Source organism: Haliotis rufescens, unplaced genomic scaffold (assembly GCF_023055435.1).
Source record: "Haliotis rufescens isolate VD_foot unplaced genomic scaffold, xgHalRufe1.0.p SCAF_10, whole genome shotgun sequence".
Taxonomy (NCBI): domain Eukaryota; kingdom Metazoa; phylum Mollusca; class Gastropoda; order Lepetellida; family Haliotidae; genus Haliotis; species Haliotis rufescens.
In genome coordinates this window covers 18,192,805-18,208,507 of record NW_025963780.1, presented here as the reverse complement: position 1 = coordinate 18,208,507, position 15,703 = coordinate 18,192,805, and the positions used below count along the sequence as shown (strand labels likewise).

General features: G+C 40.4%; 1 protein-coding gene across 2 annotated transcripts in view; it reads right to left on the bottom strand.

Moving 5' to 3' along the window:
- Positions 1–2,207: 2,207 nt before the first annotated feature.
- Positions 2,208–15,703, bottom strand: part of LOC124110707 (rhodopsin, GQ-coupled-like) — a 29,588-nt gene continuing 16,092 nt past the window's right edge. For both annotated transcript variants that reach the window (XM_046470046.2, XM_046470045.2), the window contains exons 2-4: positions 9,425–10,246; positions 3,045–3,249; positions 2,208–2,626 (exon numbers count right to left, since the gene is read on the bottom strand). In XM_046470046.2, coding sequence (XP_046326002.1) covers positions 2,256–2,626; positions 3,045–3,249; positions 9,425–10,240 — 1,392 coding nt within the window. In that variant the 5' untranslated portion in view covers positions 10,241–10,246 and the 3' untranslated portion in view covers positions 2,208–2,255. The remainder of the gene's footprint in view (positions 2,627–3,044; positions 3,250–9,424; positions 10,247–15,703) is intronic.

Genomic DNA, 15,703 nt, shown 5'->3' with positions numbered 1-15,703 from the left:
CTTATTTCCCACGAAGTCCGGAGAATATCGACAACTTCCCCAGTCTCCCCAAAAGCCACGTTGGAACGTGACGGTGGACACATTATCACCCCGGTATTCTGTTAAACGATATCTGATAATATGGTGCTGTTTGCTCGTCCTTTTGTCCACCGCTCGGTATCAGCCATAGAGGATGATAATCTTGACAGAACATAGAGATACATGCCATCTTCAGTGGCTTCCAATCACTCCTGCTTGAGCTAAAACCTATCCCTGTCAGTGGCTCTTCGGGAGAGTAAGTGAGGTTTTACTTTGTGAATATTCCAGACATATGACGTCGGTGACCACCAAGAATATGCTGGAAACATACCTATTTTGATAATCGAACACAGGTATTCGGCCTGACGTGTCGACGCTTTATCCACCTGGCTACCCCGCCACCCCTTGTTGCCTCTTGGAATACTTGATTACACCTAGACCGTCCTAAAGTGGGACATAACAATCCCTTTGTTTGATATACTTGTATTGTATATTGTAGTTTGGGCTGGTGTCCATAATCTTCTACATGGCTGTGCCCCCTTGTAAATCAGCCCATTGTCACATAATCCTTACTTTATAATGGTTGATAAGATCCGAACTTGATGTTAATTGTTCAGCATATAGGTTCCAACAGAAGTATCTAAATAAGAGATACTTGTATTTAAAAGACAAATAGCAGATGAATCAAGATAGATTAAGAGGAGCAAGGAGGTATTTAAAAGATATAATGACAAGATTGAGTAATGTGTTTCTAAACTATGGGCGTGATGCTGTAGGCAACTTCAAATGCCTGGCAGACACGACTGAATGATGAGGTTCCTCTAGTGTAGAATCAACAGTAATCTTTTTGTTTGTTCCTTTATTTGATAGATGGCCAACCCACCGTAAGTAATGAGAATGAGGGAAAATGTAGTCCCGTGTTACACAATTGTACATCAGAGGAAACATTTTGAGGTTTTGAAAATGCTACCACGACTGATTTGATTACTTGATCTCCCAGAGGTAGGTTGTGGAAGCGAGTTACGACAGTGTGTAAACCATACGTGGCATTAATTGAATTTAGCTTTTTACTCTTGTTCAGCTGAGACTGTGAATCCAGCTACGGTTTATTTATATCTAAATATGACTCTGTCGAGTGCTCTTTACATATAGTATGGTGGAATGTACCACAACTAGTACCATCATTTAAGGTCTTTTGGTATGACGCGACCGGGGATAGAGCCCCCTACCATACGCTTTCCAGGCGGACGCTCTACAACTTGATCTTTATCTTCGAGAGATGTACATCAGTTTGAAAGGGATAAAAGGAAACATAATGATTGCATCAACAACACCATTAACACGACATCAAGGCATCCCGTGCTGAACCCGTGAAGATCCGGGATAGAATAGGTCTTCAGCAACCTAAACTTGCCGTAAAAGGCGACTATGCTTGTCATAACAGGCGACTAACGGGATCGGGTGGTCAGGCTCGCTGACTTGGTTGATGCACGTCATCGATCCCAATTGCGTGGATCGATGCTCATGATGTCAATAACTTGGTTGTCTGGTCAAGATTCGATTATTTACAGACCGCCGTCATATTGCTGGAATATTGCTGAGTGCGGCGTTAAATAACAAACAAATAAACAAACCACCATTCCGTGCTGAGTGCACAGTCATATAGTGCATGCCGAAGTTTTAAAGTTCTATATCTCCTCTCGTTGTCTGATGCACTAAGTATGTCCACTCTTTGCACAGGTCTCTGTCGAGTTACTAAATGAGATAAATATGTTATTTGCTGAAATATTATGTCTATTTTTGTAACGTACTATGCTGTTATATTTCAAGAACACAAAGAGAGAACATAGCGTGTGGCAATTAGGAAGACGTTCTCACTTTATAACGTAATTATTTGTCGAGACACCTTCACTATAAGACGTCATCCATGGTGTAGTGACGTCATTGCTTTCAAAGTTGCTTTCTATGTCAACACTAGTACTAGGCACCTTCTTACTCGATCATATTTCCCCTCCGATTTGGTCAAATGATCAAACGGCTTTCGTTTCACCTTTCACCCATACATATGAACAGATCTAGACGATTTCCGTTCCACCCTCTACTTCTCAAAGAAACAAACCACTTTGGTATCAATAACATTCATACCTATAAACTTTACCCCCCACCCCCAAGAGAAAACAGCTGGTGTTCAAAATCCTTTTAATACAACAGGCTGTGTCAAAATAGGGTAGTGTATCTTAAATTGCACTCTCGTCCATTACATGGTTTTCTAAGTCCTCGGAATCCATGAACGAATCGCTACTCCCTGCTGACGTCATCATGGCCTCCCTCGTGACAAGTCTTCCCCCGGACTGATACAGCTCGCCGTGGACGTCACACTGGGCACAGTTATCTTGGGTAATATCTTCATAGTACTCGTCATAGTCAGGGTCACATGTCAAGCCGTCCTCGGAGTCGGGATGTCCGACCAGCTCTGTGACAGAGTCCGTGTCAAACATGGGATTGTGTGATCCAGAAGTTCCGCACTGGGTGTTCGTGTAATCACGTATACTTACTTTGGTAAGTCTTTTCCTCTCTGACGTCAACAAACCGCGTGATGACGTCACACCTTAAAGCAGTGAATAATTTCTATACTCGCATTTCAACCAAGTAAGTGCTTTTAAATTCAATAAAGTCAAAAGGCCATGACAAATTCTACAAAGTTTCTCATGACTTGCAAAGGATTTTACTCTTTTGCGATCAATATTGTTCGGTTTTGTCCTGTTTAATGTTAGTTTTTTGAATGTCCGGATCAATTATTGAGCAAATATCTTTCTTCTCTTGGCTAGCTACATGTATACCGCCTTTGTTGCTACCGAATATATGCATCCGAACAAAACAAAGAAAATTCCTCGTGACCTCATCGCTTTGAAAATAAGGTTAAAAAAGAGAACTTGTTTTTCATGGTGATATCTTTTAACTCCTAGCCTAGGTTCTATCATGGAAAAATTGGTCGTCTATATGATAATGTATCTATCTGACAATACCTTTAAGTTCTTGAGTCTCTGGTGTCTTTGGCCTACAACAAACACAGATTTTCAGAATGATCTTCTTGTATCCCTCTCTGTAACTGTCTAGCAGCAGACCATACAGCAGAGGGTTCAACAAACCCGGAAGTGACGTAGCAAGCAGTCCATACATCATGGCGGCTTCACTGACATCCATGCCTGCCTTCTGAAATGTTAGCATGATCTGAAAACAAGAGGGCGCTCTGTTACATCTAGCTTACGTACCTTTACATATGCACTTTTATATGGATAACCATCACATCCGATTTGAAAATTCATTTCTGGAACGTCACCTATAATAATTTTACATGTGACGTCATCACAGTATCTCTTCAACCCCGTCTCTATCTGACGTCACCACTAGACCCTCTGATTCAACCCCGTCTCTATCTGGCGTCATCACCAGACCCTCTGGTTCAACCCCTGTCTCTTTCTGACGCCACCACCAGACCTTCTGGTTCAACCCTTGTCTCTGATGCTACCGAGGTCTCTCTTCGTCCGAGGATAGCACAAAGTGATTGGGGCAGGACATTTACCACTTCAGCATGGGTATAGTACTGAGCCACCAAGGATCTTAATCAGTGCAAGTCTTGAAAACGCGCTCAGTGAATCGTGGCATGCAGTTCTCCACAACTTCGGCGCTTCAGAATACTTGGTCATCAATGGCCCCATAAGAGAATACGATCCATCTGGGATACGCTGACATTGATCAAGCTTGTCATTATCGTTTTTTTACGATATATTCAAATTATGTATCTTTACAAGGAATCCACGCCAATCATAAAATCCTTTCAAAGTGATTGGACAGCGGCATACGAAGCAATTGCTAGGAGAAAAAACATATCAGTCTAAACAAAACAAAGAAACATAATCAATAATATGAACAGTCTTCTCGAATGTGGATGATTTAAGTTTGGAACTGTATTCTTCATTTACATATTTCCCGCTCTACATGTACCTCACACAAAGGTATTTGCCGTCATTCGACCAAAGAGCACACATGATAAACGAACTATGCTGTTACATTTGAATGACCATTTTGCCTGTATCTTAAACATAAATAGTACAACTGTTTATATGCTCCGCATAAATAGCACTGTCTATATGGTCTCGCATAATCTAAACAGATTCGGATCACACAAATGATATTGTTTATTGATCAACATTTCAATCAGGTCAATTCCAGTACTTTGAACATTGTCACATGTATGCCTATGTCAGAAAGAGATCGTCCTTACCGTGACATCGAACTGGAGACCGCTTTTTGTTGTATGGGCAAGATGTTTGAAAGAGGTATTTCTACACACATGTAGGGCATGTGGCCTCAGAAACGTTTGTTGCATGAATACCATCATTCTTTAAAGCAGTTATTCAACTAGACATTAACTGATTGGGTTGTACAGCCATGTCTGAAACTCAACTGAGAAGGACGGCCACTTTAAATACTGTATGCTGCCACATGAAACCTGCAAATTAATCCGTAGTTCTGATTTTAATACTGAATGTGTATGCCCTTTCAGTGTAGTTTATATAATTAGAAAGATGTATCTGCTAGTAAGTGCTTTTTATTTCATTATTTTTTATCACAACTTCTAATTCAAGTGGATATATTATGGCGCACATTAAAGGGTCACTGCAAAGCAACGGAACACAGGATAAAGTGTTTGATTGGTTGTTTAACTATATCGTAGTTCTTATTAGAGTCCTTGTTAAATTAAATGTTATCGGTACAACTGTACTTAAACTGAATGTCGGGCTCCCCACAGGGCTCGAAAATTATCTATCTAGATTTGATTAAGGTCTTTGTTAAATGACTGTAAAAATGCCGTGCGCCCCTCAAGGCTTGATTATCCATTATTGATCAGTACCTATGTCAATGATATTGCTGGTAATTCGAAGCATGCTGCTTTAGCTTTAAGCATATGGAATAATCAGGAAGATATAATCACAACATCTGTATTTACTTCCAATATCGTCAATGATGAAACTGAAGTTAATGTGATAGATTAGAATCTAAGTCAACAACTGGGAGCTGTACGTTATACTAGAACTGGTTTACCAAAGTACACTTCATTATTCTCCATTCCCAATCTGCCGGTGGGTGTTCCGGGTTAGATAGACACCAAGCAACAAATGTTGCCGTAAGATAAGATTGTTTGTTGTTTACGCCGCACTCAACACTATTACAGCTATATGACGGCGGTTTGTAAATAATCGAATCTGGACCAGACAATCCACTTTTTTGCATGTTGACAATGTGGATACGATAACATGTAAGTCAGCGAGCCTGACCACCCGATCCTACTAGTGACCTCTTACGATAATCATGGGTTACTGGAGATCAGTCCTAACTAGCATCTTCACGGGTGACTAAAATTATGATTGAGTTTCCATGTGACCTGGCCACTTTGGTGTCACCGTGACCCGACGAAGTAAATAGTTGTCCATGATGCCAACCATCATGCTACGCCTTTCCCATTCCTGACCTTACAGTCCACACTGGATGACGCTGGAAGATTACTGTCTATGGCGTTAATTGGCATACATCAACTTGCTCTGTTACCAAGCATGTTGGAACCATCGGGGGTAAGAAGGAAACAACAAAACGAATATGTCTTTAATAAAATGACAACTATCAAGTTCGATTGTGAACATTGTCAAAAAAATTCACGTATCATCACTCCCCTATTTTCCGCTTTAAGTGTCACCATTATCATTTCCCAAAAATCTATAATAATTTGGACTACACTGTTAACTAACCAAAGGGACGTTAATTTGGTGCTACAGCTCAGTAGTTATATTTATATGGAAATAAAAAGTACAAAATGATACCAATAAACATTCAGATACTGAAATAGCACATTAAATTACTTGTTTCGTTTTGGTTCGATCAATGATGATATGGTTTGATGCGATCTATGGAAAAAACAAAATCAATCCAACATAATACTTCCTCCAACGTCAACACTATCGTTATTACAGAAGTGATCTGATCGGTGTGCTATATTTATAGTTGATAATGTGCTCGTTAATATACACTCGCAGCTTAATGTTCATATCTGATTGTGCATTCAGTTGTCCTAATGATGTGTATATAAACAAAAAAGTGTCGATTCCTTCTTAAGCTTAAGGAATATCTTTTGGTTTTGTGTGGTTTTAATATTAGTTCAGTATCAATATTGTTGGGTAACCATCGAAAAGCATTTTATTTCAACGGCAGTGGTTGCTAACAAGTTTGGGTCTATTTTTTATTGACAAATTTGTTTTTTTAAAATCCTGGTGAAGAGGTCATTTTGAAGATAAGTTTCTGACGAGAAACAATTTTCAGAAACTTAGGGACCGGTCATGTATTGGAGTATTGAGTGTCGGGCAGAGATGTTTGATGTACTAATGTGCTCAAAATAATTACCCTCACCTTATGCTTGTCATATTATGCTCATGACCCTCCCCGAATAGACAAACTGCAAAAGAACTTTATATTATATTACAATAGGTCCTTAAATCCATGACCCTTATATATTTGTGTGTTGGTCTTTATGACAGTTCCTAGACTGGTCATACCTACAATGACCACCTATACATTCAATACATTAATACACCAAGTAGATTGTCAGGCAAAAGAAAAAGTATACCCTTGAAAGTTGGTTTTGACCAAAAACCTACAAATATGATCAAAACGTTACTAGGCTGAAAACGATAGCCGAAACACTGAAAATGTATCGTCCCAAACACAACTATGATACCCCTATTTAATACATCCTCATTGAAAACCATTTTTGTTTGTTTCATTTTTAGCCACTATCAAACATGGTCGTGTACTTTCTTTTTCCCGGCTTTTGATGTCAACCTCAAGGCCAGGTATGCGAGGCACTAAAGCTAGTGTACACAAGTCAGATCTCATATCTATTCTATTACATTTCTGTTTGATATGGAAAAACAAATATAAATATATGGCAAATACTCCATGTAAGTCATCTGGCGCGCTTACAGGAACATGTACTGAGGGTAAAATCAGATTTCGACAAGAATCCGTCTGTATACACGTCACAAGCAACTTTGATGGACGCCATCTAGCCGTCGATGTCGTAAAAGCCTACTTGGTCTATCAATGACAGGAAATACAAGTTGATTCCAACACATTAGGATTGACGAAACATAATGACAAGATTCTCCTAAAATACAGGCATTACAAAAAACTACAACATATTATAGATATTTTAACAGTGTTATGTTCGTAGTTATTTGGTTCCAAAAAGTGATACAGGATATAGCTGTGGGTGGCTTGTCATAAATACTTAGTATAAATGAAACGTAGTCTCAGACTAAGACACATCACACCAGTACAGAAAATTAAATATTGTCAATGCTACAAAAGAAGTTAATTGGTATCGCTGCTGGGCAACAAGTGTTTAAGAATAGTGTTTAGTTGCTATCCGCGCATGCGGAAGTAGAAAAAAAAAGGATCCCGTCTCTTCAATAAAGCTCTTTTGCATTGACGTATGAAGATAAATGCGATTGAAAGTAGAGTCGCACTCCGGACAAACGGTGAGCGTCGTTGAATGAGGCTAGTGTTAATGATGTCGAAAGTTATTGTACACTGTGGGCTTACAGACGGACCAATTCGTAAGAAAAACAAAACAAACCATAACGCTGAACAACACAAATAAGCTCAGTTCTTGTAAATGGAAATTATACTTGTCGACAAGAGACGACAAAATGGATCTGATGGTCAGGTTCAGTGATTGTCTTGATTGCGTGTTGTCGTACCCCGATGGCGTGGCACGTTATTCATAATGTTGATCACTGGTTGGTCTGGTTCAACCCCACGCCACAGCTGAAATATTGTCGAGTGGGGTGTTAAACAGTAACCAATCTTGCAGTGGTATCTAGCCCAAACAAGACTTTTGCTGTAATGGTTGAAACACGTTGTCTGTCTAATAGGTGAAAAATAAATGTAAATGACACATGACCTGGTAACATTCCTCGTAATGTAATGAGAATACAGAAAAGTATTATCGGCGCTGACAAGCCAAGGGATCATCTGTTCGTTTGGACATTATTGTGACAGTTTTCTCAACGTTACGTCAGCGGATTTGTTTGTTTTTTTAATTTCGAGGCGTCGATGAGCAAACAAATGAGTTTAAAAAACAAATGCAATTAAACATATCGGAGATAGCTTCGTCTGACAAATCCTTTGCGTAAGACTCCATGCCCCGTCGACGTGAAGAGACGCAGAACATATCTGATCGCAAATACGTCCAACTTCCGAAATGGATATATCTTTTTATGAAATTGATTAACTCAGATGTATTTCAAAAAGAACTAACTTTGATATTTTATTGGCACGAATATGTGTTCTGTCCGCCCTGTCTAAAGCTGGAGTATGTCACGTAGCTACTGGCCATTATATCTCCGACATATTACGGAAATATGGCGTCACATGACGTTATTAAAAAACTAGCCTCCTGTCTGTCCGAAACGTTCATCTTAGCGACTCGAGAACGCAGTCGGTTCAATATTAGAAAAAAACCCATCAAGTCGTACACTACCGTTTTCACTTAAGGTTTTCTTCATTATGAAATGTCTGGATTAGCGCATATTATACGTAGATATTTCACACAGGAACTGTCTGTAAAGTTCACAACATTTGCAAATGGAATACATTTCATTTTATTCGTTTCGAGCAGAGTCATTTCTCTTGGATGAATTTGCAACACTTGCTTGTTATCTGAACACGTGTACTGTTTACAGGGCGGTTTGGACTGATGGATGCTCATTGTATAGTGAAGCTCCTCAGACTATAGGGTCCTCAGGGGAATTGTAACAGGCCACACCAAGAATCCATAATTAAGTTACTGGCCGCTCAAAAACTCACGTGTTATTTAACAATCTCACTGTTGCGTTTATCGTTATATAAGTAGTTTTTACATAAGCATACGCAGTAGGATATTTTTGCACACCTCCAGTTTGACATAATATTTGTTCTAAATTTTGGTTTGGCAGTCTAGGATGCTGTTTGTGAGTATTTTTGGTTTGTTTATGATGTTGTTTAGAATTTCTAAATGTCCATGTGAATCTTCATTAAATAGCTATAATCTCGATGAAGACATATAACCGATGATAAAAGGTGCAATGTTTTTGAAACAAGACACCCCCACGCATGCTCACAAAAGGCAAATGTCTTCACGTCAATTTTGGACTAACATAGTGCTTAAAGCGGCGTAAAATACAATTCACTCACTTTGTATCAGTACTCATTCATAAAATAGTCTGTATCGAAACGTCTGGATGAACCTGCTATCAAAAGACATTCTGGAGAGATCCTCTGTCCAAAAATGTGAGAGATGCTACAGTCTTACCAACAATGGGATCCACGTCAGCTGCACGAGCAGAACGAGCGATATTATCATCCATGACGTATTTTCTGGCGGCCGTTGATGACGCAACAACTGTGAAACACCTTCTTCTACAGGAATACGTGTTTTCTTCATCCTGTCAGCTAAATCCGGCTTGTGCAACAGTACGAAAATGAAAATACTTGAAAACGTTGATAAAAGTATATTAAGAAATCCAAATATCAAAAACGAAATAAAATAACACTGTCGACGACCGGAAGATGGCGTAAGAACTATCCATGAGTCACAAGTCGTGTTTCCTTTCATAATTTCAGGACCCAGTCCTATGACGGGTAACGTGGCTATGGCCAGGGTCACCGTGTAGATCAACATAAGTATAATGCCAACGTTTTCACGGCAGTCATCAGAGTTCTTGCAACTGTGGCACGGACATAATGTCTGGTGGCGATCTATACACATGTAGGTGACCAGCGCCATGGACGATAAGGTACACCAAGTTGACGTCACCTGATAACACTCACACGTTCCTTTTCCCCCATACCAACTCCCATAGAAGTAGGAAACTAATCCAAGAGGCGCTGGCACGAGCGCTGAAAATATAAACGTCACACACAAAGCGGTTACAAGTTTGTCGCACACAGTTCTTTCCCCTGGTCTCTTCCACCACAAAATCACCAACAGGGGGAGGAGGTTCTCTATCAACAATGCCACTTCCAGAATGATTGTGATGATGCCTGATACGTGGACATCTTGGAAAGTCAAATTCCTCCTGTTGGTAGGCGACGTGGGAGGTGCGCGGAGTGGAATATTCTGATCCATCCTCTCCTGAAACAAAACCAAATCAGATTCATGATCATTCCTTTCAGTAATGAAAAAATACTGTTTCTTATAAAAAAAATTATTTAGTTATTTTCTCAGTAGGCAGAAAACATATTTGCAAACATTTAAAGATAGTTTGGGCAAGGAAAGATAACTCTGCGTAATGAATTATTCTTCGTCCTGATAATTGAAACTGATCACACGTAATGTAATGATACTCTTCCTATTATTTTCCATGGATTCTCAGATACTTTAGTATTGACGATTATGCTGTGCTCTTGTGGAGAATGTTATATGACAAAACAGGACAATTGTTCCTGCTAATCACCACAGTGGATAAAGCACATGCTCAAAACCTGTGAAGTGCGTTTGCCAAATTAAAATCAGAACAATCTTGAATAATTGATATTCCAAATTGTTTATTTATGGCAAACTGAGAGGTCATAGGCCCATTGTTCTAAGACTATAATTCATATTAAAACCTGATAGTTCAACCAGATAAACCTACACGTTATCGATCGCCATGAAAGAAAGTTAAAGAAAGAAATGAAGTTTAACACGATCAGAAACATTCTCGATCTTTTCATGGCTTTTTATGCAAACAACGCAAATATCTACTGAGACAAGCTTCTGATGTACACGATTTCTGAATTGACATTCTTCGATTTAAAGGCCATATAATTCACTCGTATCATGTCTTGCTGCATGGACGTCCAGACCACCCGAAGGACAACCGTTCCTGGAAGTGATGTCACGAGGTCGGACTGATAACACTCTTAGGTAGGGCATTGAAACGCAAGACTGGCGCAAGGGACCGCATCAAGGCTTCTCTGAAGTACTCGCATTCCCAGAATGAAATTGTGTGATAAATTTGCGGATGAATAGAAAGCCACTATTGCCCTCACTTTAGTGATAGAGGTGGTGATTACGACATAAATTCCCCGCAATTCATATGCAACTGGTGTCAGAATGTGCCCCTCAGGAACCATGCACATAACAGAATCAGTCATCAATCAGTTATACTTCATCGATCCTGCAGCCCGGAAAAGCATTCATATCAGGCCTGTAATTGAACCCGTCACTTGTATTCTTCATTGATCAACGGGTCTTTTTCCTCCTGCTCTAATCTACATTTGGATCTTTTGCATTGACAAGTGACATCTTGGTCCTGCAAGTTACAGCTTAGATATACAACAAATATATATTATTACTTTGTATTATATTATATACGAGGTATGTGCGACACTTGACGTGAGCGATCATATACGACCTTCAGCACACAGAGTGCATGGCTTGGGTTATTTGTTATTCTTTATGTTGAAGCTACCAACGATAGATCCCAAACACATCCTCCTTGCCACAACGGCCGACTGAACTGGGGATCAGATGTCCTATCTTGATACTGGGGGGGGGGGGGGGGGATACTGGCCCTGAAATGTCGCTCCGCTTTCCGTGATTGCGGCTGAGTATGTTCATAATAACTGAGCGTGATTCTTGCAGTTGTAAGCATGTTTCATAACCATGCGTACGCCAATAAGACAGGGGATGTAGATGGACTGAGAGATTGACTTGGAATGGCGATGGACTGAGAGATATGCAGGGAATGTAGATGGACTGATATATTGGCAGGGAATGTCGATGGACTGAGAGATATGCATGGAATGTAGATGGACTGAGAGATTGACGGAATATAGATGGACTGAGAGATTGACAGGGAATGTAGATGGACTGAGATATTGGCAGGGAATGTAGATGGACTGAGAGATTGGCAGGGAATGTAGCTGGACTGTAAGATTGGCAGGGAATGTCGATGGACTGAGAGATATGCAGGGAATGGCGATGGACTGATAGATTGGCAGGGAATGTCGATGGACTGAGAGATATGCATGGAATGTAGATGGACTGAGAGATTGACGGAATATAGATGGACTGAGAGATTGACAGGGTATGTAGATGGACTGAGATATTGGCAGGGAATGTAGATGGACTGAGAGATTGGCAGGGAATGTAGATGGACTGTAAGATTGACAGGGAATGTAGATGGACTGAGAGATTGACAGGGAATGTAGATGGACTGAGAGATTGACAGGGAATGTAGATGGACTGAGAGATTGATAGGGAATGTCGATGGACTGTAAGATTGACAGGGAATGTAGATGGACTAAGAGTAGATGGACTGATAGTTTGGCAGGGAATGTCGATGGACTGAGAGATATGCAGGAAATGTCGATGGACTGAAAGATGGACAGGGGAAGTAGATGGACTGAGCGATTGGCAGGGAATGTAGATTGACTGAGAAATTAGAAGGTGGTGTGAATTCTCTTTCTTCAAGACAAAACCGCCAATTCATTTTTAAGAAATATATACTGAACCGCAAAAGAAATGTCCCCATGGATAGATATATGAGAAACCTTATTTGTCCAAACACTGTAAACACACGTTGAGACATATTAAAAAGATGAAACTTGGCAAAACTGATCATCAAGGATGACTTTAAGTGTCAAATGTTCTTAAAGTGAAACACAACACTCGTCTCTGAGGAAATGGCATCACAAGTCAGTATCTCGTGTGTCTGCCATGTGCATTGATGAATGCCGTGCAACGTCGATACATCGAATGGCCATAGGCACTTGAGCCCACTCTCTGAGGGACGCCTGACGCAGTTCAGCTGCAGTAGTCGGCCTTGGTCAGGCGTCATTCAGCCGTCTTTGAATCTCGTCCCACAGGTGCTCAGTGGGATGTAAATCGGGACTGAGGGCAGGCCACTACATGGTCGTGGTTGCGGCGACGTGCCAAATGAGGTATGGCGTGTGGTCTCAAGACTTGATCAATGTACCGAGCTGCTGTGACACCATTGCCTCTCCATGGACCGATGTTTTGGAAGACCACAGGGCCGACCCTCTGTGAAAGACCAATTCCACCCAACACCATGATGTTCGGACCAGCCCACGAGTCGCTCTTAACAACACAAGCATCCGAATAACGTTCTCCACGGCGTCGCCAGACTCTCTCTCTGTGCCATCTGCTGTAGAGATACAGTAACGGCTCTCGTCTGAGAAGAGGACTCTTCTCCATTGCTGGTGGCGCCAAACACTGGTGCTGTGTTGCCCACTGAAGACGGTCCCGGCGATGACGTGGTGTCAGAATGGGTCCTCGGTGTGGCCTCTGACAGTGGAGGTGTCTGCTCGTCAATCGTCGACGCACCGTATCCGCACTAATGTGTCGCTGGTGTGTCCCCATGGTCTGTCGAGCAGTTTCCGCAGCAGTAACAAAGCGATCTTGAAGATGCTGTCGCTCAATCTGACAATCCTGACGTCAGGTGGTGACCCATGGTCTTCCACTACGTGGTCGGTCATCTTCAGTGTTTGTGGTCTGGAACCGTTGCTGGAGCCTGTATATGGTCCTTACGCGGACTTGAAATGCATAGGCTACTTGCCGGGCGGTTTGTCCAGCTTGCAATCTTACAAGGGCTTGGTGTCGTTGATTTCTTGTCAATCTTGGCTTGTGGTAGCAAGTCAGTAACGAATGAATGTTTTTCGATCTGTGTGGATTTTTATAGGGGGAACGCATGTGCAATTCAATTTGCACGGAACTCACGTGCATCGGGTTACCATGGCCGTTACCGTGATGCGTTTGGGCGATCGGTTTTATTGTCAAATGCTTTTATTTTTTTATATCATCAAATTTCATTTTCCGGACAAGGTAATGGTACATTTTGGAAACTTTGACAATAATTACCCAGATATTTAAATGACAACTTTTCATGCAGTGTTACTTGGGGTGAGGTTTCTTTTGCGGTTCAGTATAGCACGTTTTTCGTATTTATTGGAAACCAATTTCACTGAGTAAAATGTTTGTGGACACGGAAGTAGAGAAAAAAGCATGCTTATATTTAGTTTCAGTCATCAATCAGTGTCATATTTCTTTGCACTTTACGTTCGTTCCCGTTCTCAGACAGACATATGCCAGAGGTTTAACATTTTGCTGCAATTGTTTTATAGACTGAGACAGTCCCTAGTACTTCATGTTTTCAACAAATATACCAATTAATGGACACATATTTGGCTAACAAACGGAAATTGTTTACCGATTTTTTTGCCAACATCTTTGTAATTAAAGTGTAATTTTTTTTCCAAATAAGCTGTGCCTACGCCTGGTCCAGTCAAGCACTATTCGGGCACATTATTACTAAAAAACACTACTACTACTACTACTACTACTACTACTACTACTACTACTACTACTACTGCCAATTTCTTTAAATTCGCATTTACAGTTCTATACGGTATAACATGTGTTTAGAATGGACACACATACATGTTTAGATCCAAATATGTTAAGCTGTTCAATAAAATCCCAAACATGTTTAGATACTATACATGTTTAAACCCTAAACGCGTCAAACATAATTGGACAAGGAACGCGCTTAGGTTTGTGTTTAGGATATAATATTTGTACAGTTCATAGGTAAACAGACAATAACGGTTTATACATCACTATTTCTACATTACAAACGCAGCAGCGTTGATCAAATTTGGAAAGAAATCTTCTGCGCAAGTTGACAAATACATATCGAGCCATTTCTGAAAATACATCTTTCCAAAATGTATTTGTATTGTTGGAATATAGCGGATATCACACGAGTGTGTTTTGGGATAGTAAATATCCTGTATTAGAAAATAACCATTGTACTCAGCAAGCCTTGGCGAGCAAAAATACATAGTGTCTATTCCTGATACAGGATATTACCACCCCTAAATACACAAGCTAAGCTCTTTATCATAAAATGTCATTCTTCAATTCTGTGCTCGAAAATCTCTTCCCATCTCTCACAAACATTACCTAAACATTGCAGGTTTCCCAGGAATGTGCGCATTAATATATATTACGTAAGAGGGTAAGTGATGTGTCAGTCGGACAGTGACAGAAGCCAATATAGTTCCAACTGAAACCTGTTTCTTATATAGTGGCGTAACTACATAAATGCAAAACAACAACTGCCTACACAAATGATCGCTTTTACTTGCCTTTCGCGGCAATCCATCAGTCTGTCCGATAGAGTAACTGCCCTTTATCAAAGGGAAGCTACTCTAACCATAGCCTGTGAAACCTTGACAGTCGGCCTGTCTTGTCATAACGTTACGAAGTGCAGTCAGATGTACACACAGCGACAAAACGAAACAAGGTAACAATTAGAACATATTTCGGCCAAATCCAACTGTTTACTTGTGGAAAAGAATTCAGAATATTAGACTATTGTTTGATAACGATAGCAATTATCCCAGTAGTTTCTTCCAGATTCCCGATGGTTAATTTTGATACAATCGCCGAATGACAAGGGCGACGACATGTTTGTAAACACTGAAAGTAGTCCCTATTTGACCTTTGATATTTGCATCTCTATCCGCATATGATCCCGACGGATATCGTTGCCCATTATATGATAAATTTCATTATTCATAT